The sequence below is a fragment of the Astatotilapia calliptera genome, chromosome 19, assembly GCF_964374335.1.
Source record: "Astatotilapia calliptera chromosome 19, fAstCal68.1, whole genome shotgun sequence".
Classification (NCBI taxonomy): domain Eukaryota; kingdom Metazoa; phylum Chordata; class Actinopteri; order Cichliformes; family Cichlidae; genus Astatotilapia; species Astatotilapia calliptera.
Window position 1 is genome coordinate 10,286,509 of NC_137440.1, and position 26,857 is coordinate 10,313,365.

At 41.3% G+C, this 26,857-nt stretch overlaps 1 protein-coding gene and 2 pseudogenes across 3 annotated transcripts in view; all 3 read left to right on the forward strand.

The window, feature by feature from the left end:
- LOC113012300 (interferon-inducible GTPase 5-like) overlaps nt 1-26,857 on the forward strand; it is a 126,483-nt pseudogene that overhangs the window by 36,678 nt on the left and 62,948 nt on the right. The gene's annotated exons all lie outside the window — the stretch shown is intronic.
- LOC113018172 (interferon-inducible GTPase 5-like) lies at nt 9,486-13,648 on the forward strand. Its single transcript, XM_080293577.1, has 3 exons — nt 9,486-9,584; nt 11,754-12,319; nt 12,402-13,648. Exons 2-3 carry the CDS (start codon nt 11,761-11,763, stop codon nt 13,037-13,039), a joined length of 1,197 nt encoding a protein of 398 aa, XP_080149703.1. The 5' UTR covers nt 9,486-9,584; nt 11,754-11,760; the 3' UTR covers nt 13,040-13,648.
- Nucleotides 17,250-18,914, forward strand: LOC145422333 (nucleic acid dioxygenase ALKBH1 pseudogene; annotated as a pseudogene). The gene is made up of 3 exons (XR_013903619.1): nt 17,250-17,284; nt 17,417-17,610; nt 17,688-18,914. The product of XR_013903619.1 is annotated as a nucleic acid dioxygenase ALKBH1 pseudogene (transcript).

Below are 26,857 nucleotides of genomic sequence, written 5' to 3' on the forward strand. Positions count from 1 at the left end.
ATTTTATGAGTTCCTGATTTAACAAATCAGCTCTTTAATCCAGGCCTGAGAGATTGAACTTTAAAGCGCTATAAAATATTCTTATTGAAAACAGTCGCAAAGTATTTTTTCTCCATGATTATAATGAGCTTGGGAGAAATTTACTTATATGGGACACTGATCGAATGAGAAGTCCTGAGCCTAAAAGGATTGCAGCGAGTCAATCCAGTCCTAAAAAAAGGAATTGTTTCTTTTAAAATGATGACGTCATCTTGCTGGTGAGGGAGGCTCGAATAGGTTGCGCGTGAGACTCCATTATCAGCAACTTCTGGTATGAATGTGTGTGGATGTATGCATGTGACTGGACTGTCACGGACTGACGACTAAAAGTTTTAACTGACTTGATACTGAGACAAAAACGGTGCCGACTTTAGGATTATTGAATGTCCACAGACAATTCACCCAGCCTGTAAAAGAAGGGTGGAGGTTTTGTCTTGCTTTGTTTTGTTTGCAAGAACAGAAGAATGACAGAGACCAAAGGGGGAGGCTGTAGCTTCACAGCAGTGTGAACTGCAGACTTAACCCTTTGGTTGCTAATTTTGAGTTACTGATGTTTGCATTAAGAAAATTGTGTTTTAATAGCTGTGTTTCGATTAATGTATCATATTATATGGTTGGGAATGTTAAATGCTAAAGTGAAGAAAAGGTTGGATTCCACTCATGACTGAACATGTTGTTATTATTAACCATAGTGGGTCACTGTAAAGAGTCAATTAATTTTTATAGAGGTAAAAAAAAACCAAAAAAAAACCCTCCACCGAGGTCTATGAATAACAGGGGAATGATAGACAGCCACACTCAAAATGGAGATATGTAATGATAAACACTGGTCCCCGTCTTTTGGGCGCTTTCTTGAAGTAGTCAACAATTTAAAAGTAAGATAGAATAACAGGGGCATGTGCTGCGGGGTGGTGCTGCACAAGAACAAGAGTAAAATAAAGAAAATATTGTTTTTAGTTTTGAGAAGTGCAAATTAAAATGTACCATTACACTCAGAGGATCAATATGAAGTTCGATATATGTTAATTTTGAATGAAGTACATGATTGGTGACTGTTCTGTCCTGAGCTTTTGTTTTTACAGCACCCGCTTGACCACACCAACAGTTTCTCGCCACCGAAGAGGGGTACTTGCAAAGAATAGAGAATGGGGAGGAATATCATCAAAACTGGAAAAAGGTAATCCCCAAAGGGGGTGATAACGCCATAACTTTCACTTATGGTCAAATTCTCAAAATTTGACCCCGAACTTGAAAAATTCTTCAAACATTTAGAGACGAAGTGGAGATTTAGATAAACATAATGTCACAAACCACGTAAGGATGGAGCACTTGAATCGATAAGATGGTGAATTGACACGCAGCAAAATGTTGATCAAGTTGATTATGTTTATTCCAGGGTGCAGAGCAAGGTTATTATTATCAAAGACAACAAATGAAATAACGAAAACTAGAAGTTGAAAATTTGCGTTAACGGAAATAAAATCAAGACAAAAAGGAAAACTAACTAAAACTGTAATGAATGTTCACAAAACTAACTAAAATTAACTAGATTTATAGCAAAATGTGTTTAGTTGCATTGATAAGTATTTTCATTTTTTCTTTTTCTTTTTCTTTTTTCTTTTTAAGATAAATCAAGAGTGTTGGGACGGTAAAATAAACACATTACAAAAACAAAATTGTTTTTAATTAATTTTATTTAAATTTTACAACATGTGCACTACAGTGCACAAGGGGAGTTCATTGATCACGAATGTGAAACTAACAACATTCAAGAGCTATTTAAGAAGATTACATGTTCCTCTGAAATTTTTGTAAGCAGGATATTAAAACTTATTTATATAACAATATCATAAAACTGTAGATCAGGGATCAAATTAGAAGTCACTGACACTTCACTAGCTCTAAGCCATTGGTTCAGGAACAAGTGATTGCACTGGGCTTTCTATTTCACAAAAGCCAATTCATTTATGATATCTGAGGAAGTACTGTGATTTTTATTTGGAGACACAAAGGAACATTTGGCACTTCCCACATCTCACATATGTTTTACTGTTGCACCCAACCATTCTACAACTGAAATGCCTTGGACTGTTAACCATGTCAGGCAAGTGGAGTGAACCATATTTTGCTACACTCTTATCTGATTAGGGCTTCCTTTTCTTGATTTTCGGAGAGAACTTTTCATTATTGGTATTATTCAGGTCTTGTTCACATGTTTGTCCCAGGTTTCTCAGCCAAGAGGAGCTTGAACTCCAGATACTGGGAGTTCTGTTCGCACATTGAGATCACTGATAACTTTTAGCAACGACGTGATCTTGTAGAAACAATTAGGTGTCATGGAGTCAGCTATAATTGCGACTCTTATTTTTACTTTACTGGAAAACATTTCTGCATTTTACCCATATTTTATTTTTAACTCAAAATCAAAAATTCCAGATTCTCCTACATGTTGGTTTTGGACCAGATAGGATGACAGTTTTCAGGTGGCCCTGTGTTTTTCTCTATTACATCTGCCACTGCATCTCGATAATCTTTGTGTGGTTCTTATTGGGTTGTGACCCTCTCGTATCTGGCTCACATGACTCGCATCCTCAGAAGAATCTATGTTTGAATCTCGCTCAATTATTCTGCTATGAATTCCCCCTGAATTATGAATTCTCTCTGCCTTTGTCAAAGAGTTGTCTATTAGGAAAAAGTGAAATAAATATAAGTACAAAGTCCCAATGTGTAGAGCACACATTAATAAATTAGTCATGTTCTCCGTGAAACTAAATAAGCTTAATCCTTAAAGACCCCTCGAATTATTTACTAGATGTTTATTTTTAAAAATTAATCAAAACCTGAGTTAAAAAAAAAAAAGAAAAACAATTGGCAAGGCCACACCCCCACACATGTGATATAATTTTAAAGATACTGTTGTCCTCTCTAAGAAACATCAGGACTTAGAGGAGTGGCAAGTAGAGTATGAGAGCTACAAGCAAAAACTAAATGTGTACTACAGTGTGCAAAAATGAAATACTGGGTGATTAGGGGGTTATGAGGGACATGTATAAAACTAAAAATCCCACAAACCTCGAAGTGCACTTGAAAAGCTCACACAAGAAGGTTAACCTAGCTTACCTTGAAGAGCTCATCAGGGGGAGCACACTCCCCCTCCTTGAGGAGCTCCCCCACTCAAACCGCATCCCCAGAAAACAGCTAACCCCAGATAAGGCAGCGTGATGTATCCCGAGACAACAGGACTGGGACATCTAAATAAATGTGTGAATCAATTGCCTTCAAAAAGGTTATCAATTCACTTCAACCAAAATTAGGACCACACGGTGCGGCAAGAGTTAATAGTTATTAGTCTCAACACCCAAGGATAACCAGAAGAGCATGACTGATATGATGGAACTGAGATTTTGTTACACTTAATTTTTGCAAAACACAACTAAAACTAAACTGAAACTAAGGATTTTCAGAGAATAAAAACTAGACTAAACTAGCAAAGAATTGGTAAAAACTAATTACAACTGGTAAAAATTGAAAATCTGGAGTCGAAACTAAATAAAAATAACAACTAATGAAAATGGCAAAACGATTAAAACCCTGGTGCAGAGATTGGCAAATCTGACCAGGAAACGTTATAAAATGGATTGTCAGAACAGTCAGCGTTAAAGTCACCTTTGGCAGTCCAGACTAAGATGGCGTTGGACATCTTCGGGGCGGAAAAGGGTTGGTGTGACCAAGGTGTGGTTTGGCTTGTTGTATGTATATTTTGAGATCATATGGCTCTAGATGGACCAGTTACCGGGGCATGGAAGGAGGACAGACTCATTAAATGAGGAGAAGGAATTTCCTGGGATTGGAGATCCTCTGGGTGAGTGGTTGATTAAAAGCATGCATAAAATAGAAGTTATCTGTTGTTATTGATTGGTAATAGATTGATAATTGGCCACATTTACAGCTGTATTGACTTGTTGTGGACGTAGTCGACTTCAGGTTTAAGCACTCTAATTAACAGGTTGAAAATAGTGACATTAAAGGAAGAGTATGCAGCGCCACCCTGTCAGACGCCAGTGATGGTGGAGCTCACTGATGAATCAGGTGAGCTGGATTCATGGCTGAGTCAAAACTAAGATCCCCCTGCTGTGGTCAGTGAGGGAGAAACCAGGGGGAAATAAAATTTAAAAGAGGCATCTATACACGTTTATGGGTCAAGTGAAACGGGATAAAAGGGGGTGTTTTACTGTTATTTTAATATCAGCATTATTATTGTATGAGAATCATGCAACAAGCATTGCATCAATGATCATTTATTGAAGCTTTTGACCTTATACTAACATTTGTGTTCCTGTGATTGTTATAACCTCTGATGAATCTTCTATTTACAGGTGTTAGGATAATGATATAATTTTTCATTGCAGGTGTAACCATGATCATTTTTATACATATCGCGATTTGTTGCTCATTGTAGAGTTGTGCTCAAGTTAATAAGGGTTAAAAGCTACAGTTAGCGTGAATGTCTGACTGATCTATTGAGGGAAAAGGCTTCGAGCATAGAGGGCCGCACGCGCTTACAAAACACTGATATCATGTTATTCTTTGTGATCTTTTCTTGAATTAGGTCTTTTGGTTAGTTTACATAGTGGCAGTTAATTAAACGACATTTATTAAAATATTAAATACCTGAGTCAGAACATTACACGCAGATCACCATAACAATCTGGGAAACCTTGTAGCTGCCTAACTTTTTTTTTTTTTTGAATGTTCTAGCTCCGTTGATTTGACACATTGGGATGTGTCAAAAAAGGGGGGGGAAGTTGAGTTTTAACATAACTTTTTATAACTTTATTTGTGTCTTTAATACCTTAGGTATGGTAAAGCTTAAGCTAATAGCGGTCCGAGAAGTTTCTGGTCCTTTGTAGAGAATCAGTGAGAAGCATAGATCATCACGTCCATGTTTAAGCATTAATCATTGAAATGAACTGAATAGCGTTTAGAAGATTTGTTAATTTGTTTGTCTTTTGTTAAAAAGAGTGGTTTCAATAATTTTCAGACACACCTTGCAAATGTGCTTATAATGAGTTGGCACTTGGTCTTTTGAAGGTCATAAGCTTCGTTCGGCGTGATGGTCCGGACTGATATATTGTAGGTATTGACTTTGAGTGCAGGGGGCTAAATGCAAACACGCTTACACACACATAGGATATGATTAGAATAAGTCCCTGGGACATTCTGAATGTTTTTAAACCAATTCTGAATCACTAGAAGGTCAGTAGATAACAACATTAGATTATTAGGGTTAGGAAGAGAGGTGTTTTGGTTTTCTGTCTCTTACAGAGAAAGGAACAGACACCAGACGAGGTCACAGATATACGAGGATCCTCCGCAGCAGAGACAGACACAGTGACTGCCAAGACACCAACTGGGTCCAAGGGTCATGGCGTTTGGGCTCCAGCTAGTCACCACAAAAGGATGGATCCCATAAACACAGCGATAACCATGAAGGGGTTGGCGGAAATCCAGGAACACCAGACCAACGAGGTTCGAGAGGCTCTTGGGCAAAAAGGGGGACACCTTCCTGTTCCTTTTTCTGGAGGATACACAGATCGTTGTTTGAAATCGGGGCAGAATAATCCCCTGATCTGTGCCACGACTGAAGGGTTGTCTAACCCCTAAGGTTGAAGAATGAAGAGCAGAGGATCACCCAACTGGACGACACTGGTAGCTGCAGCAATAAAATAAAGGCTAAAAGCTCCTTGGACAGAGGTTCTAGTCTGAGTACGTCTGGAGGGTATAAGGTAGCACCAAATAAAGCTGTGGGAGAACTGGAGAGTGTCATCTGTACCTGCTATTGTTGGAATAATAGTTTTTCTTTCATCTGAACTGCGCAAACACAGAGGTCATCTCACATATGGTTCGCCCATCAGGGGGACAAAGGACCTCAGGAGTGAGAAGAGATGAACCCGGCCACACTGAATTGAAGGGTGTTGGTGAGGTCATTATTCTAATGACCTCATCAGGGGGAATTGTTAGATTATAATATTATTTTATGCCATGTTAGACCCCTAATTAAAGATTGGGAATTATTATGTAGTTTTAGTTGGCATTATTCTCCTGAATTAGAAGAAGCCGATAACTATTGCATTAGTTAAACTGATTTGCATTACATTAGACTGCTGATTTATTGTGGATGAATGATATTGTTTTATGATGCATTATACTGCTGAGTTATGAGAAATACTGTTTGCAGAAAGTCATTGCCTTATTTGTCTGATTAGAAGAGAACACGAGGCACCAGGACGCTCTAGGCCGTAGGTCGATGATCGATTTTGTAATCGTATCAGCAGACCTGCGACCATATGTTCTGGACACTCGGGTAAAGAGAGGGGCTGAGCTGTCAACTGATCACCACCTGGTGGTGAGTTGGATCAGGTGCCGGGGGAGGACGCTGGACAGACCTGGTGCACCTAAACGCGTAGTGAGGGTGTGCTGGGAACGTCTAGCAGAGGCCCCAGTCCGCGAGATCTTCAACGCACACCTCCGGCAGAGCTTCAACAGCATTCCGAGGGAGACTGGGGACATTGAGTCCGAATGGACCATGTTCAGCGTCTCCATTGTCGAAGCTGCTGCATTGAGCTGCGGCCGCAAGGTGGTTGGTGCCTGCCGCGGTGGTAATCCCGGAACCAAATGTTGGACACCAGAGGTGAAGGGAGCCACCAGGCTGAAGAAGGAGTCCTATCGGGCTTGGTTAGCCTGTGGGACTCCGGAGGCAGCCGACAGGTATCGACAGGCCAAGCGGAATGCGGCTCGGGCAGTGGCTGAAGCAAAAACTCGGGTGTGGGAGGAGTTCGGAGAGGCCATGGAAAAAGACTTTCGGACTGCCTCGAAGAGATTCTGGCAAACCGTCAGGCGTCTCAGGAGGGGAAAGCGGTGCTCTACCTGCACTGTGTATAGTGCTGGCGGAGCGCTGCAGATAGACGGGGAGCCAAGGTCGTAGCTTAGGCGCTGTGTGAGAGAAAGCATGTGAATGTTTAGGCTTTTTATGATAAGGTGGAGGCACCAGAGGCTATAAGAGTTTGAGCAATGCTCCACCATTTTGAGATCCGAGGCTGTCTGCATACAGTGTCCATCTCCCACGCATGTGTTCATTAAAATCATCGTTTGACTTAACCCGGCCGGACCAGTATTGTTATTGTGGTTTTTTCTCTTGTCTCCATCCCCAATATTTGAATCCGTAACAGAGGCCAGGGTCAGGTCTGCTGCTGCTGTCAGTGGCTGCCCCAGGACAACTGCTGGTGAGGGATTTGAAGAAGATCACATGGCCAGGGGGCCAATCAGCAGCCATCAGCTCATCCACTCCGGGACCTGCAAAGACTTAAAGGCACAGACAACAACAGCCACCAAAACAGATTATGGACAGGGCCATAACACTAATTATATATTTTGAAAAAGAAATGTAGAGGTAGGAGTTGCAATTAATATAAATAACATGACGCTAAGCATCGGCCAATGAATGTGAACTAACAACAAGGTCGCGGGTATGGCTGCGACCGTAGGAAAAAACCCTAATATGAAGGTATTTTACTGCATTTCACAGTAATGTTCTGTTCTTCTAGAGTATCATTAAAGTTACGTAAATAGACTTTGACTTCACATTTTGAATGTAAATTAACGTTAAATCACTGTAATGTAATACAACATAATTGTCATGACTATTAAATGTATCTGTCTGTACATATGCATATTTAGATTGTTAAAATACATTCACAAATGTATCATGATCTCACAAATATCTGTCCGTTATTTGAAAGATCGAATTCAAATGTAATGCTATGGAAAAGTATATAACTGTCAGGGTTCCTGGGTCGTTGACCCAGTGATTTCAGTTTGTTCATGTTCAGTTTAGTTCGCCACATTAATGTTCTCACTTCCTGTTTTTTCCCGTGTCAGCTTGTCTCCCGTGTCATTAGTCAGATTATGTTCAGCCCTGTACTCACCTGTTTCCAATCATTGTCATCATTCAACCTGTGTATTTAAGTTCCTCGGTTTCACCAGTTCTCTGTCGTGTCATTGATGTTGATGTTCATGTCGTCCCTCCGTCTGTATGTTCAGTTAGTCAGCCAGCCATTCTTCCAGTCTTTCAGCCAGCCAGCCAGTCACTCCATCGTTCCTGTTTTGTTCATTCACCCTCCAATAAATCCTCTTCATTTCTGCACCGTGAGTCCAGCGTTTGGGTCATCTCTTCCACGCCTCCACACACAACCTCTGACAATAACATGATCCCTATAAGCTTGTGTTACATCACATAAGTATTATTATCGTTGCTAGTTAGGCCATTCGTGGCTCAAGAGTTGGCGGTTCGCCTTGTGATCAAAAGGTTACTGGTTCGCGCCCCGGCTCGGACACTCTCCGTCATTGTGTCCGTGGTCAAGGCTCTTCACCTACCGCCTACTAGTGATGGCCAATGGTGCGATATGGCAGCCTCGCCTCTGTCCCAGGGCATGCAATCAATTATTATTATTTAAACCAACTGTTAACTGTATATTTCTGTACATTTACGTATTATGATTCATATTTCCACATTCAGTGACCTTGTTTATAGGTAATTTCATTGTTTGATCGCGTAAAAATGTTCCTGATTTAATGTTTAGCGGCACTTGAAAAAGGCGAGATCCCATGTCAAATTAGTGCAACTAATTGTATTTTCATTACTGGAAATAACCGTATTTTTATGGGACAGTTATTTTCTGTTATTTCACGGTCGTATTTTGGCGCCCCAGCTGCCGGAATATTACCGTTGTTTTAGAATGTTTTTTTTAACAGTGTAGTCTAAACACCAGTGTTGCACAGACATTCAGTAGCCACGTTGCAGAGGTTATTCTCTTCTCAGCTCCAGCGAGGCTGTGACCTTGCCCTACTCCCTTCTAGTAAGTTTCCACTGGCAGATGTTTCCTGTTTTTCCTGTTTTCATCTCCTGCAGACAAATGTGGGTGTGAGTCTCCAGCTAAAGGACACGCAGTCTAAGGCCTTCATTTTCAGGGCTGCGTCCATTCAATACTACACTATATAATTATATGACACTTATTAATATAAAGCATAGCATTGAGGCACTTCAGGTATTTTAAGAGGGGGCAAACACTTTTTCACACAGGGCCATGTAGGTTTGGATTTTTCCCCTTCATAACAAACACCTTCATTTAGAAATAGAATTTTGTGTTTGCTTGTGTTCTCTTTGCCAAATACTTAAATTTGTTTGATGATCTGAAACATTAAAGTGTGACAGGCACATAAAAATTTAATTTTTGTGATTTTTCCACTCCACTCTATAGTTCACTGAGTCCTGCTGTGGAAACATGACTTTCTTGTAAATCAGCTGTTTTAACATATATTACTGAGGCTCCCATGAAGACTCGCTGATTGGTTCATTCGTTCTTATCTTGGGTGGAGCTTTTTCTTGTGACTAACTACAAAAGCTCAAAGCGAAACTGCAACTGCTCCCATTGTTACTGACTGCAGTGTGCTGCTCTCTTCACTTTCAGCGTCAGCAGGAATCTAGTGTAAGTTATTTTAATTTATCTCATGAATTAAGCTAAAGTCACTTTCTTTCTATTTCTATTCTTTTTTTTTCCCCCGCCTAACCCATTTGGTTGTTTTGCCATCAGAATTATTGTCTAAAGGCTGAGAAAGATGCCCAACGGGTTTACTTTACCAAGTGGACCATCCTGGCCACACCATATTGGTCTATTTGATTGTTTTTATTGTTTACTTTATTTTATTTTCAGTTGCTACATACGGGACGGACCTGACTGGGGGAAAGGAAAGGGAGAAAGAAAAAGAGGGAGGGAAAGAAAAACAGTGGGGAAGAGGAACGGTGATAAGGGGGGGGGGGGCAAAAAATAAATATATGTATCAATCACCTGGATTACCTGTTGAGAAAAAAGAAAAGAGAAAACAAGCAAAAAAGAGAGCAACATAATAACCAACATCATCGTGATAATCTATGTGAATATAACAGTAAATACTAAATATTAAACATTATTGTGCAGCACGTAAGATCGACAGCGCACAGTGTGCTTTGAGGTAGGAGCCAAAAAGGGTGTAGTTTATGTGTGTGAGCACCCGTGTGTACACCTGTGAACGTGAGCGCGCTTGTATTTAAAAGGTTCCTTCATGTAATGATCTGCTACAGGGTGTGGAGGGGCCACAGCCCCGTCCTCCAAGAGCCCTGGAGGACGCTTGAAGCAGGTATGTCAGAAAGACAGGACACCTGCTCCACCTCTGTCAACAGGCACTCCTAATGTCCTGGTCCAGCCCAACTCCAGCTCTCCTGTCAGTGCAGTTCCCTCTGAGTTGGGAGCAGCTCCTTTTGTTGAACCTGTGTGAAGACAGCAGAGAGTTAGAGGCCGGCGGTCACAGTGTTTGCTCTGCTACTGGTGAAGCTATAGTGCAGTGGGGGAGCCTCCTCCTCGGGGCCGGGACAAGCCGAGCTGTGGCATATATATGTATGTGTATATATGTATGTGTGTATATATATATATATATATATATACACACATACATATATATATATATATATATATATATATATATATATATATGTGTGTGTATATATGTATATATATATATATATATATATATATATATATATATATATATATATATATATATATATATATATATATATATATATATATGTGTGTGTGTATATATATATATATATGTGTGTGTATATATATATATATATATATATATATATATATATATACACACATATATATATATATATATATATATGCCACAGCTATATATATATATATATATAAATATATATATATATATATATATATATATATATATATATATATAAATATATATATATATATGTGTGTGTATAAAAAAAAAAAAAACACCCAGCGCGCCCCTGCGGGCGGTTTATCCTTCAAGCTCGGGTCCTCTACCAGAGGCCTGGGAGCTTGAGGGTCCTGCGCAGTATCTTAGCTGTTCCCAGGACTGCGCTCTTCTGGACAGAGATCTCCGATGTTGTTCCCGGGATCTGCTGGAGCCACTCGCCTAGCTTGGGAGTCACCGCACCTAGTGCTCCGATTACCACGGGGACCACCGTTACCTTCACCCTCCACATCCTCTCGAGCTCTTCTCTGAGCCCTTGGTATTTCTCCAGCTTCTCGTGTTCCTTCTTCCTGATATTGCTGTCATTCGGAACCGCTACATCGATCACTACGGCCGTCTTCTTCTGTTTGTCTACCACCACTATGTCCGGTTGGTTAGCCACCACCATTTTGTCCGTCTGTATCTGGAAGTCCCACAGGATCTTAGCTCGGTCATTCTCCACCACCCTTGGGGGCATCTCCCATTTTGACCTCGGGACTTCTAGGTTATACTCGGCACAGATGTTCCTGTACACTATGCCGGCCACTTGGTTATGGCGTTCCATGTATGCCTTGCCTGCTAGCATCTTGCACCCTGCTGTTATGTGCTGGATTGTCTCTGGGGCATCTTTACACAGCCTGCACCTGGGGTCTTGCCTGGTGTGATAGACCCCAGCCTCTATGGATCGGCTATATATGGATATATATATATATATATATATATATATATATATATATATATATATATATATATGTATATATATATATATATATATATATATATATTCTTTAGTCCAGGATAGAAGTGAAGTTTTCTCAGGTTTTCTTCTTCTGTTTAAGGATCAGCATGGAGGACCCAGATGACTTATATATGGAAGACATTCCTGGAGTTAAAGAAGCCCTGCAGAACAACGACACTGCTGCAGCAGCTGCAAAGATTCAAGAAAATTTAAAACAACAAAATAATATCCCACTAAATATCGCCATCACAGGAGAATCTGGCTCAGGGAAATCCACCTTTGTTAATGCCTTCAGGGGACTATGTGATGATGAGGAGGGAGCTGCTCCTACTGGTGTTACAGAAACCACCTCAGAGGTCACACCGTACCCCCATCCAAACTATCCCAATGTAATGTTGTGCGATCTTCCTGGAATCGGCACCACCAAGTTTAAAGCTACGAAGTACCTGAAGCTTGTTGGATTTGAGAAGTTTGACTTCTTCATCATCATCTCAGCTGATCGCTTCAGAGAAAATGATGTGAAACTCGCAAAGGAGATTCAGAAGATGAAGAAAAAGTTCTACTTTGTTCGTACAAAGATCGACAACAACATACGTGATGAGAAAAGAAAGAAAGACTTCAATGAAGAGGAGACTCTTACAAAGATCAGAGAAGACTGTGTTCAAGGTGAGTTCCTGATCACTTAGAGCTGAGTTTGATCACTTTATAGATTTATATAATGTTGACATGTGTTTCTTCCGTGAAACAGGACTCAGCGGATTAGGCATCAAGTCTCCGCAGGTCTTCCTGGTGTCCACCTTTGAGCTCCACCTGTATGACTTCCCTCTGTTACAGCAGACCTTAGAGAGAGACCTTCCATCAAACAAGAGGGACACTCTGCTCTTCGTCATGCCCAACATCAACCCAGAGATCATCATCAAGAAGAAAAAATCTTTCAAGCGCCGATTATATTGGTTGGCCACTCTGTCTGCACTTGGAGCAGCTGTTCCAGTTCCTGGACTTTCTATTGCTGTTGATGTTGCTGTGCTGGCTGGTGCTGTCACACATTATGTTCATGCGTTTGGTCTCGATGTCCCGTCTCTGGCGAGACTGTCTGACAGAACAGGTGTGCCCTACGCTGATTTGTGTGCCGTCATCCTTTCACCACTGGCTGCAGCAAAAATAACTACAGAGCTCCTCATGAAGGTTGTGACCCAAGTGGGACGCACAGCTACATTAATTGCAGCAGAGGAAGTATCCAGATTTATTCCCATTGTTGGAATCCCATTAGCAATGGGTTTCTCTTTCGCCACAACCTACACAATTCTGAAATCGATCCTCAACGAGCTCGCTGATGATGCTGAGAAGGTGTTTGTCAAGGCTCTTGGTTTGAACACATCAGTGTGAATTTAAAAATTAAAGATGAATGAAGCTTAAGAGTACAAATGAAAATAGTTTAAATCATTAAATATTAATATACTGAAACCAAATCATGTTGCAGCTGCATATTTGAGCCATTATCCTACTATAGCTGATAAATGTATCAGAGGCCTCAGCAGGTCTCATTTCTTCTCATCATCACATCAATACAGGAACAAATGTGATGTTATTATTCAGATAAAAGCTGCTAGAAGAGCTCTGTTCTAATCCGTTGTCTGATTTTGTGACATCATCACTTTTACAGATCAGGTGATGGGATAGTTACTCCAGAAACATCATCATCTGAACTTCTTTTGTTTGATTTACTTTGTGATTAAACTATTTTTGATATCATATTCTAGCTTACAGCATATTAAATACTTTTAATGCAGAGTGTTTGATGATGAACAGACGTGTGTAGAACAGAAACTGCTCTGTGGTGTTTTTGTCCTGTTGACTATAGATTGTAATAAGAGTTCACTGCCCTCCGGTGGTCACTGTGAGGAACTACCACACAAATAATACTGATATGATTCCTAATGTTTATCAACATTATACCTGCTTTTCATTAATAAATTGTTCTTGATAAACATTTTACCATTAATGTCATTATTTAAAAAGTGTTTTAAATTAAAGTTACTTTAAAGTTACAGGTGTCCACTGTGGTAAAAAACAACTTTTACCAGTTGCGTCAGATTTTCAAAGCAAAGCCGTTCCTTCCTTTAAAGGACCTTGAAAAGCTTATCCACGCATTTATTACATCCAGATTGGACTACTGTAACTCCCTCTACTTGGGCCTCCAACACTCTTCTCTTTGCCGGCTTCAGTTAATTCAAAATGCAGCTGCGCGTCTTTTAACAGGTACGAGAATCCATGAACACATAACTCCAATTTTAGCCAAATTACATTGGCTCCCTGTTAAATATCGCATAGATTTTAAAATTCTTTTGTTCACTTTTAAAATTCTAAATAATTTAGCACCCAGCTATCTCTCTGAACTACTCCACTTATACAATCCCAACAGAGCACTTAGATCGTCCAATCACAGGCTCCTAGCACAACCTAGGACTCGAATGAAGTCGAGAGGTGACCGGGCCTTTGCATCCGTGGCACCCAGACTCTGGAATAACCTCCCTGTTCATATTCGTACTGCCGAGTCTATCCAGTCTTTTAAATCACGTCTTAAAACTTATCTTTTTACTTTGGCTTTTGATTCTGTCTAGTTGGCTGGTCTAGCTTGTTGTGTTGTTACCTATTGTTTGTTGTCCTCTTTTATTGTTTGTTTTAACTGTCTCATGCTTTTACTGACTGTGAAGCACTATGGTCAACACTGTTGTTTTAATATGTGCTATATAAATAAATTTTGATTTGATTTGATTTAAAAAGGAGAGTTAATCAGCTCGTAGCATCTGTGAGTTGGACACAATATTACCTCTAAAAAGTCTTTCCTGCCCTTTGTGACATGGACCATAGGTCATGTCTCCGGTAGCGCAAAGTCTACGATGTCTCAAGTCCAGGGGTCGGCAACCCTGGGCAGGTGTGCTGGCACTCAGTGGTTCCCAAACTTTTTTTGCTAGGCCCCCCTTTGTTTTACAGGAAAAATGTTTGCGCGCCCCACCCCCGCATGTACCAACGCACACACACAAACACATCCTCCAACCACACACACCTATATTTTCCGGTTTATTTCACACCTCAAACATTTAGTAAACAATTAAGCAAATACAAGTAATCTGGAATAAATTACAGGTAGTAATAAAATAAACTAACTCTTTTACGCTACGTCCGCACCTACACGGGTATTTTTGAAAATGCAGCTGTTTATGTGTATGGGCCTTTCATCCACACGTAAACGGCATTTCGAATCACCGAAAACTGAGATTTTTTTAAAACTCCTTTTTTGCGTTTCCGTGTGGACGAGGAATACAGAGTTTGACAGGCAATGTCAAAGGTATGTGCCTTTTTTCACTTCACACTGTGCGCCACATTATTGTTTACATGAGATGAATTGCAGAATAGCAGATAGAGACAAAATACTGTTAATCTGACTGTCTGCAGGTTTTACATGCTTACACACACACACGCAGTTACTGTCCCTCCAGTTAGAAAGGCAGAGGCGTCACGGTGTGATTATTTTACGTGTAGGTGTTTTTTTTTCCCTGTGTAATAATTTTTACTGCCTTACTTTCAGTTAATGTATTTTGTTTTGCACTATGCATATTTTATATGCCATTAGGTCATTTATTGTGAAAATTCTCATGTAGGAACGATTGTACTGCATGTTGGTTCCACCGGTGCACCTGAGGGAGATGCACGCTCATGTTGATGTGTGAGCATGGCAAGTTGAAGTTTTTTTTTTTGTTTGTTTTGTTTTTAATTTATTTACATTTTGCACACATTTACAATCTCTCATTGGTGCAACAACATCTTTAAATGTTGAGTAAGAAAACAAAAGAAATAGGAGAAGACTAACAGAAAAACAAAAAACAATATAAATATGCGTGAAGGCCATTCTTATGACATTTAACAATATCCTTTCCGTGAACACTTTAACATACATGCGGCTTACTTGGTACACCAAACGAAACACATTCATTAAAAGGATAGAAACTGGGTCCCATTTTCACATATCAAAGCAGCATCTTTACATGAATCCTTCAGTAATTCTAAAGATGACTGTAACTGTCCCTGAGACAGTTAAAATAAAGTTGGTTATTTCATGTTTCTGTGATAGATTCATGCTTAATTTAGTTCATTTATTTATAAGATAAGATGATAAAAGTGTAACATTAATTAAAAAACATGTCTAAAATATGTGATTACAAAATATGGGTTCGTTAAATATGTAAAGTGCTGTAAAGTTTGTATGAGGTAAAGTTTGTAATTGTCACATGACCAGAGTTTGGTTGAGAGCACAACCATGGCATTGTGGAGCTAGCATGGATACATGGCTACAGATGCATCTACAGCCTCAGCGTTAATGTTATTCTGCATGTTGTCCAAGAGGCGCACATGGTATGGTTTCATGTATATTATTTGTATAATGCTGCATATGTGTTCTACACTGGTAATGAGAGGACATTTTTATGATATCCATTATTGTGCATTTTTTCTGTTCTGCTTGCACAAGACTGTTTATGGACACTGATATGAGAGACTGATAAGCTCAAAACATTTAAGTTGTAAACTTTGTGTTTCTTCAGTTTTCACGGTGTCTGAAGACAATAAGAGTGTGAGAGAGAGAGAAATAAATTTCCGAAGACATCAGTATGATGCGTGGCCATTCTTTGTTGGACCCCTGTAGTTACAGTACTTACAATCAATATCAGACTCCACCAACCAAAAGGCTCTCAAAACAATATATGTATGTGAATTTTTGCGTGTATTCTTATAATTGTTACCTTTTTCTTTTACGCTTGGCTTTTTGTGTTCATGTTCTGTTGTTTTGTATACTTCATCTGTTCGTATGTTGTATACTCATTGTTTGTTAAATTGTCACGGTATGGCATGGCACACCGTGGAAGGAGTGGGGAAGGAGGACCCAGGCGCGGTGCTCGATGTATAGACAGTGTTTATTTACAGAGTGAAACAACGTAACAATAAATCCCCGTGTTCTCCCAGACTCCCGTGTCGTGTCTCCCGTGAATAGTCCGTGTTTCTGTGCTCTCTCCGCTCCCGTGTCAGCACCCCCCGGTGCTCGCTGCTCTCGTGTCTTCCACGCTGCTCCTGCGGGAAACAAAAGACGCAGCCGTCAGGACACATACAACTGCGGGCATGCACACACACTAACTCAATAACCAGGACGACTAACGTGGAGTCTCATGCAATGATCCCGCATCGGTGGGAGCTCCAAGACTCTCCTAAGTAGCTCCCCCGACGAGCCCTGATCAGCGGCAGGTGTGTGGCTTCGGGTGTGGCCAGTCCTTCTGCAGGGCCACACCCCTCAGGCCTGCAGGTGGCTGAGCTCCATCCTCCAAGCATACCCGCAGACATAAACACACACACTCACATCTACAATCATGGAGGAGAGCAGCAGCAACACCAAAATACATATAATAATAACAATAATAATATAATTCATAACTGCTCAGGGATCCTGGGTTGCTCAGACCCAGGACCCTGACATAAATAAAGTTAAAAAAAAACCAAAAAAAAAAAAAAACCCTTCTTGCCATGTTGCTGCAGCGGCTGCACTGGGTCACGCTGGGCTATCATTACAACTGGGACACAAAGGTGAGCATCTGCTTCACCTCTTCGCTGCTGCTCCTCCAGCAGCACAGGCGGGGACGGTTTTAGAGCAAACGTTTGCCACGGTCTGTTGTGGCGCCCTTTCTCTTCATCTCACTCCTCCCCTCCTGTTTGCAGACGTACTCTCCCAGCAGTCACACTCCTTTCCCACGTGACCTCCACCTCCTCTCCGCTCACGTGACAGCTGCCTGCGGCTTCCCTGGCTTTATCTCGGAAGCGGGAATCCTCAACTATTACCGATCAGACTCTTCTCTGGGAATCCACGTGGACGAGTCGGAGCTGGACCACACTCGACCGCTGCTGTCGTTTAGGTGGGACGCTTGTTTTTTCACCGTCGTTATGCGAAGGACATGTTTGAATTCCCTGTTTTTCCGTGTTGTCTTTACAGTTTTGGTCAGTCAGCCATCTTTCTCCTGGGCGGCCCCCGCAGACAGGACCCCTCCACAGCCATGCTCATGCACAGTGGGGACGTGATGGTGATGTCAGGGCCCAGCCGCCTTCTGTACCACGCAGTCCCACGAATCCTCCCCCCACCTCCGGGGCGTCTGGCATTAGAGACGGGGGGAAGCATCCAGACCCCCCCACCACAGGAAGGCTCCGTGGTGGAGCCGGTGTCCGAGGAGGAATGGGCTGTCTGCTCCAGGTACATCCAGAGCTCCAGAGTGAATGTGACTGTCAGACAGGTGCTGGCACCTGGACAGAAATTTCCAGAAACTCCCCGTTCTCACCAAACCACAGACACTGGACAGACGGACGGATACGATGATGGAGAGAGCAGAAAGAGGAAGAGGAGCAGCAGTGACTCTCCTTATGCTGCAGAGACTCACTGAGGGGACTTACAGCACGGGCCTCCATGAAGGACGGCTTCTGCTTGGTTACTGGGTTTATTTGTTAAAGGATTTATGTGGGTCAGTGTGTAGATGTTGCCAGAGACGGGACGAGACCCGATCTAAAGATGAACTCTTAGGAGTCGGTGCTAATCTGGATCTGTTAATCTGTTAAAATGATTGTTTAACGATTGTGTGAATACAGTCCATGATTCAGTGAGCAGTAGTCATGAAGAAAGAAGATATAATCCAGTACCCAGATCGAGCTCTATGTATGTATGCAATGTTGCCTCTAAGCTGTGCACGTGCGCACTGCTGGCACGGTCTCTGCACACAGAACATCTGCGTTGCACACAAAAAAAATCTAACCTGAATTGAAATTAAAACTTTAACAATCCTGTTTTGCAGTGTGAGTCAGTGACTGGCTGTTCCCATATGGGATCAGAACGATGCCACCGTATCCCATAGTCCAGCCAATGATGCGATTCACATTCGTATATACGCAGCTAACCAACGTGGTTGACAGGCTATGACACGTTAATGACAACGTGTACAACCATTGGAGACGTGAGCAGGACAGACGGAACAACTGATGGGAAAAGTGTGGACTTTATACCAGTTTTTAAGTTGTGTTGATCGTTGTTTATATTTACTACAGGAAGAAACGGTAAAAACATTGTTTTATAAGGAAACGCTCGAAAGCCTGTGAGCAAAAACAAAACCAAAAACACCCTCACTGTGAGAGATTTGCGCCATAATCAGTGTGTAGTGTAGTCAATAGTTTTGTTGTGTGTGTCAGAACAATGATGCAGAACAGCTGATTGAGCTGTAAATAGTTTGAAACACCTTTAAAAAGAAAATAGCTGCAAACAAAAATAGCTGAATTACTTTTTTGAAGTATTTATTCTTCTTCTTCTTCTTTTTTTTTAAATACAAGATGTGATATATATATATTGATGTTCATGTCGATATCAGCTGGATAGTGTAGTGGTAAGACTCTATGCCTTTAGAGTGAGAGTCACAAGTTCAAGTCCTGCTTGAGCCTCTGCATCCAGTGCTTATCTCTCATGGTGATGAGGTATAACACATGTGCTACGGCAACGAGGAGTCAGGACGCCAAGACAGGGGGGATATCGTCCTCCCCGAGGTCGGCAACGTCAGGAAGAAGCAACATTTAGCTTAGAATGTGAGGTTTGTTGAGGGAGAGAGATCAAGTACTGAGAGCGCAATGAGAGTTCAAGAGTGGCATCCTTTACTCGAAAGCTAACAGCGGGCTAAGATAATCAAAGTACTCCTGTGTAGGATGTTCAACACCGGAAGGTTGCCAGTTCGATCCCCTGGTCGTTGTGTCCTTGGGCAAGACACTTCACCTACCGCCTACTGGTGTTTGTGGTGTAATTGCATTGTACAGTAGATGTTAATGCAGCCGGTCAGTGTAGTTAGGCTGATGGCAGCTAGAGGGCGGGACCGGTGTGTTTTTGTATAGAATGTGTTGTAATGCAGCGTTGTTCCAACTGCTGGTTTAACGTGGGTTGCGGTCAATGTCAACCTTAGATCCAGCACAGAGGACAGAGACGAGACTATAGGGCTTTGGAGTTGACGTCACGCCGCAATGCATTGTGGGAGCGCAGCTCCATTTTCGGGGTCTACGAATCAAAACAAACACACTGTGTTGTGAACGACGACGACAAGAAACATGCTTAAAAGCAGCTCAAAAGAAAACGGAACGGAACACATAGAGTGCATCGCAAATCTGGACCCATATGAAACACGGCAGTGGAGTAAAGACCCAGATGACTTACCGCCACTGTCCTACCCCGATAGCTTCACGTATCTTGTTTGTGGAGTAAGCGCTTACACAGCGAACCAGTTTCGTAATTACAAGTCACTGGAGGCGCACATCCAATTTACAAATGGCTGGGTGCAAGATTTGGCTATTTTCAAGCCGCCAAACTCTGAGTACGTCGTCAAAGTAAGTCAGCTGGAGTGCATCGAGTGAAATAGCCATTTTCCACCCCCCACTATAATTAATGTTATACATTTATCATTGAACTGCTAAAATATCGTTATCATATTATATGCCCGTAATTGTAAAGTACATGCAAATTAACACTTTGATAATCGGGCAAATTATTAACGCCAATTTGTGTCCTTCCTGTCTCATTTCATTTATTGTCTTTACATCAACCAATCAAGTCACTCCATTCGATGTTTGATCGCAATTTCTATAACTTCCGAGACCACCAACGATGATATTATTCAGCTATAAAGTGTGATGTGAACATATTTAGAACTTACCGGAATGAAAATGTCTTGAGCACATCAACTGATATCTGGAGACGTAACAGAACTTGTGTTGGATTATGTGTCCACAGGTGTTTGTACTTTGTGTCTCAATAAAATGACGGTAAAAGGCCCCGCCCACATCCTATACGTGTCTTACCATGCAATGACTCTGTGAATGGACTGGAGAGGGGTTGTGGTAGAGTCCTCCGTCAGGAATGAGATGTATGTGTCAACTTTTTATTCTCCCTCAAAAGTATTATGCCATAAATGCTGCACAGGGCAGCTCTGCTAACAGGTTATGGGCCCAGACAGCAGTAAAGAGGAGGTCCTGTAACTGCCAAAGGAAGGGCAGCGTTTCCTGTAACCGCAAGTTACCGGCAGATGTTAAAAGTTTGGCACGATTAAGTGAGTAAGCGATTTTGTGCATCATGAGCAGACGCACGGCAGAGTCGGGTAGTCGATATTCCCGTTTGCAGTTTGATGGAGATGAAAGGAAATATGAGATATGGGAAACGAAGTTCCTTGGTCATCTCAGACTACAAGGTTTGAAAGATGTCATCTTGAAGGTTGAGGGTGATGAAGAAGCCGAAGGTGAAGATGATGACAAAAATGCAGAAGCATATGCAGAGTTGATACACTTTCTAGATGACAAAAGTTTATCGTTAGTTATGAGAGATGCAGTTGATGACGGACGGAAAGCTCTAAGAATCTTGAGAGGTCATTATGCAGGAGTGGGCAAGCCACGGATTATAAGTCTGTACACCGAACTTACTTCTCTCACAAATGAAAGGAATGAAAGTGTGACGGACTATATTATCCGAGCAGAAGCAATTATCACAGCGTTGAAAAATGCGGGTGAGCAATTAACTGATGGACTTCTGATCGCAATGATAATGAAAGGACTACCAGAGACATTTAAACCCCTGATCGTGCACGTTACACAGAGCGAAGCAAAAATCACATTCTCAGAGTTTAAAGTAAAACTCAGAAGTTATGAAGAAACCGAGAGAATGCGTGCGGCTGTAACAGATGACAACGTAATGAGGACAAAAGTGCAATTAGACCAGGATTCTACTTTATGGCGAGCAGACGACCGAAGATCAAAGAATAATGAGATTGTGTGTTTTAAATGTGGACTAAAGGGACACACTGCAAGAACGTGCCGATCCAGAGTGTGGTGCAGTTTTTGCCGGAGTAGTACACACAAAGATGCGACCTGTAGAAGGAAGCTGAGACGGGATGAAGCGAGAGGGGTTGTGGAGAAGGACTACGCGTTCAAGACGGGCTCCGAACCCCAGAGGGTCCCGGACAGCGGCCAGGAGATGCTGAACAATCAGCTACTGGTGGATACGGGAGCGACGTCACATATCTTTACGAAGCTCGAGAGTTTTAAGACTTTTGATGATACATTTCGACCCGAGGCTCATTGTGTAGAGTTGGCTGACGGAAGGCGGAGCAGAGGAGCTGCAAAGCGGCGAGGAGATGCTGAGATAAGTATGATTGACAGTAAAGGACGAAGTCACAAGGTAACATTGAAACAAGCACTCTACATTCCATCGTTTCCACAGGACATTTTGTCAGTAAAAGCAGCTACTAGTAACGGAGCCACTGTGGTTTTCAAACATGGGGACAGTTTTCTTAAACATGTTGATGGAACAAAATTCCCTATATGTGAACATGAGAGACTGTTCTTTATAAATACTGTGCAAGAGTTTGAGGAGAAATGTAATGGATCTTTTGATATGCAAACGTGGCATGAAATCCTAGGGCACTGTAATTATGAGGATGTTCAAAATTTGCAAAATGTCGTCGATGGAATGGACATTAAGGGTAAAATCAACAAAAATATGCAATGTGAAGCCTGTATACAAGGGAAGTTTATCCAAACTAGGAACCGAGAACCTGATGAAAAGGCCAGGACAGCATTAGAGTTGGTACATACGGATTTAGCTGGTCCGATTACGCCAAACTCTAAAGAAGGGTTTAAGTACGTTTTGTTGTTTGTTGATGATTATTCAGGTGCAACATTTGTATATAATCTGAAACACAAAAGTGATACAACTCAGGCAACTGAAAGATTTATTGCAGAGGTGGCGTCATATGGGAAAATCAAGTGCATTCGTTCTGATAATGGAACTGAATTTACAAGTAGACAGTTCAGAGATTTGTTAAGTAGACACGGCATCAGGCAGGAAACTTCGGCGCCATATTCGCCTCATCAAAATGGAACAGCAGAGAGGAACTGGCGTACACTTTTTGACATGGCGAGATGCATGTTAGTTGAGAGCGAATTGCCAAAGTCTTTATGGCCATATGCAGTACAAACCGCGGGAGTGATTCGGAACTGGTGTTTTAACAAACGCACAGGTCAGACAGCGTATAAGATGTTAACTGGAAAAAGACCTGATCTTTCTAGAATGAAGAAATTTGGATCATTCTGCTATGCTTATAAACAAAATAGGGGAAAGCTGGATCCAAGATGCGACAAAGGTGTTTTCTTGGGATATGACAAAAACAGTCCAGCATATTTGATCTATTTCCCAAAAACCGGGAAAGTTGAAAAGCACAGATTGATAAAAATACTAAATCCCGTGACAATGGATCAACAAACACAGAGTGATCAGATGTGTGAAGATGAGGTTTATGAATCCAGAAAAGATGGTGGGTCCAAACAGACGAAGGATGAGGATGTTCAGGATGGTAGTGAAAGCAGTCAAACTGAGTCTGAGGTTAAAATTGATGATAAAGTAGATGCTGGAGCTACACGTTATCCATCCAGAATTAGAAAGAGACCTGATTATTTGAGTGACTATATCACGGATGTGAAAGAGTGTGAAAATGAACAGATGCAAACTAGTGTCGATTATTGCTACAGATTGTTGTGTGAAATACCCACATCATTTAGCGAAGCTATTGTGTCAAGCAAGTCAAAAGAATGGGAAAGAGCGATGAATGAAGAAATTCAATCCCTTAAGGAGAATGACACATTTACTTTAACCACCTTACCAGAGGGAAAGAAAGCAGTGGGGGGTAAATGGGTTTATGCCGTTAAAAAGAACTCAGACGGATCAGACAGATATAAAGCTCGATTTGTGGCTAAAGGTTTTAGTCAAACGAAAGGAGTTGATTATGAGGAGACTTTTTCACCGACTGCTAATTTATCGAGTGTGAGAGTTTTGATGCAGAAAGTGGTTCAGGATGATATGTTGGTTCACCAGATGGATGTAAAAACCGCCTATCTACATGCACCAATAAATGAAGAAATATATATACAACAACCAGAAGGTTTTGAGATAGAATCAAGTGAGACTAATAAACTGGTGTACAGACTAAAGAAATCACTTTATGGGCTGAAGCAATCGGGTCGTAACTGGAATCAAACCTTACATGACTATTTAAGCAGTTGTGGATTTAGACAAAATATTGCTGATCATTGTGTGTATTCAAAAGTCACTGAAAGTGAAAAAGTAATCATCATAGTGTGGGTGGATGATTTACTTATTGCAGCTAATAATGAAAATGTGCTTTCAGGTGTGAAAGAAATGCTCTCTTCTAAATTCCAAATGAAAGATCTGGGGAAGCTTAACCATTTTCTAGGAATAGATTTTCTTGAAGAAAAAGAATGTGTCACAATGTCACAGAAAGTATATATTGAGAACATTTTAAAGAGATTTAACATGCAAAACTGTAAGCCACGGTTAACACCCTGTGAACAGAAATGGACTCATTCTGATAAATTCGAGACATTACCAGATGTGAGGAGATATCGTGAAGCGGTAGGATGTCTTATCTATCTGAGCCATTGTACGCGACCTGATTTAAGCTATGTTGTCAGCAAACTGTCACAATATTTCAATGCGCCAACTGTTGATGATTGGACAGCAGTGAAACATGTTTTGAGGTATTTAAAAGGTAGTCGAGGGAGAGAACTGTGTTTTAGGAAATGTTCAAGTGGAAAACTGGGTCTACAAGCATACAGTGATGCAGATTGGGCATCCGATGTTTCTGATAGACGCAGTATGACAGGTTATTGTGTAAGCCTAAATGAAAATGGTCCTTTGATATCATGGAAAACCAAAAAGCAGACAACTACAGCATTATCAACTTGTGAAGCCGAATACATGGCATTAGCAGCAACAATTCAGGAATGTATGTATTTGACTTATTTGATTCAAGATCTTGATGAGTTTGAGTATGAAATACCTATGATTTTGGAGGACAATCAAGGAACAATCGCTTTGTCAAAAAATCCAGTGAACAGACAAAGACGTAAACACATTGATGTGAAATATCATTTTATAAGGTCAGCTGTACATGAAAGAAAAGTGCTCATTGATTACTGTCCAACTGAGTCTCAAAGTCTAAGTTAGACAAATTCTCTGGATTCGTGTTTGGAATATAAGATGTTTTTTCCCCCAACCTGTGTACAAGTGGGGGTGTTGGATTATGTGTCCACAGGTGTTTGTACTTTGTGTCTCAATAAAATGACGGTAAAAGGCCCCGCCCACATCCTATACGTGTCTTACCATGCAATGACTCTGTGAATGGACTGGAGAGGGGTTGTGGTAGAGTCCTCCGTCAGGAATGAGATGTATGTGTCGACTTTTTATTCTCCCTCAAAAGTATTATGCCATAAATGCTGCACAGGGCAGCTCTGCTAACAACTTGATATCAGCTCGTCTCACGGCTGCTATCCAGGCTAGACGCCTTCGTTTGGTAATATCCGATACATGAGCTCCTTCATGTTGCTTCCAGGTTGGGAAAGCATAAAAAGACAATCCAAACGTATTCCCGTGCCGGTCGTAAGATCGAACATTGCAGCCGACCACACAGCAAGTACGACCCATGGCTATGCTTTCGCTCCTTACTTAGACCCCCAAAATGGCGGATCGGGCCAAAATCCTTTCCACGCCCACCTCCGTGACATCACGCTCCAAAGCCCTATAGCGGAGGTCGGGTCTTTTACTCAGCCCCTTCTTTAATTCCATACAATACCACCGTACCACCTACTGGTGGGAGGTAGTAATAGCTGCTGCTTATTACAATATACCACATCCCTCTTTTCCGAGATAAAGATACTACCTCTTAACTACAATATTTTGTAACATAAATGCACCTTTTAAATCGTAGGAACATCAACAATAGTATATTCTTGAGACATTAAGTAGAGCACACCTTAGATTGCCTATCACTTGAACAATGCAAATACATATCAGTGCAGTGTTTTGAAAACAGACCAGTCACCTTGTGGAGCATTGGACTGCCATTACCTCATAAGACTTTGTTGTTACACTATCTCTTACCGTACATTACTAAATCTCCATTTGCACTATTTGCCTATTTGCACTACTCTGCCTGGTTTACACTCAATGTCATTTACCCTTACTTGAATATTGTATATTGTATATTGTATAGCTTTCTTGGTATAATCGCATTGTATTTATTTAAATTTTTACTTTTTAATTATTTTACTTGCATTTCTTAATCACTCTCTTATATTTAAATGTTCTTTTGCTATTTCATCTAGGGTTTGAGAGTAACGAAATTTCTATTCTCTGTATGTCCTGTACATGTGGTAGAATTGACAAATAAAGTTGACTTTGACTTTGACTTTGACTTTGAGATGAACACATGACAAATTGGATGAGACATGTCAAAATGAACATATGAAACATGACATATTTTCTCTCTTTTCCAACAAGACAGTTATCTAACTCGTACAGAACAACTCAGGTACAGGGTAGAGTGATTCTAAGTTTCCCAATCCCTTAGTCTCTATACCTGGCAGGGCGTATTATTGCTCGGCCACTGCGTGTGTAGCATGTGGGTGCATTGTCCATACTTGCAGGACGAGAGTGTTGTGGGGTGTCACTTGCTGGTGGCATAACTGGCTCTTGAGCGTGAACAGACAGTTCATCTGGGTCCATGGATGTGTCCTTAAACAGACTTGGGTGTATTTTCCTCAGATGTCTCCTGTTCCTCCTGAGCACCTCACCCTCTGGTGTTTGCACAGTGTAGGAGCGTGGTTCCTCTCGCCGGTGAGCTACAACAGCTGGCTCCCAACCGCGCCGTGTTTGCATGTGCACAGTATCGCCCGAGGTCAAAACAGGCAGTGGTCTTGCATGCTGATCAAAGTGGTATTTCCACTTCGACTGCAGTCCACGCACTTTATCGTGAATGTTCTGTGGGGTTGACTGTCTCAACACAGCACTGGCGCATGGCAGCATGCTGCGGAGAACCCTTCCCATCAGCATTTGTGCAGGTGACACATTCAGTCCTGTGACTGGAGTGTTCCTCAGAGATAACAGCACTAGATGTGGATCTGTTCCAGATCGTATTGCTTTTTTAAGTGCATGTTTAACAGTCTTTATGGCTCGCTCCGCCATTCCATTTGAAGAAGGAAAACCAGGACTGGAAAAAGTTAGCTTTATCTCTCAAGATGCTG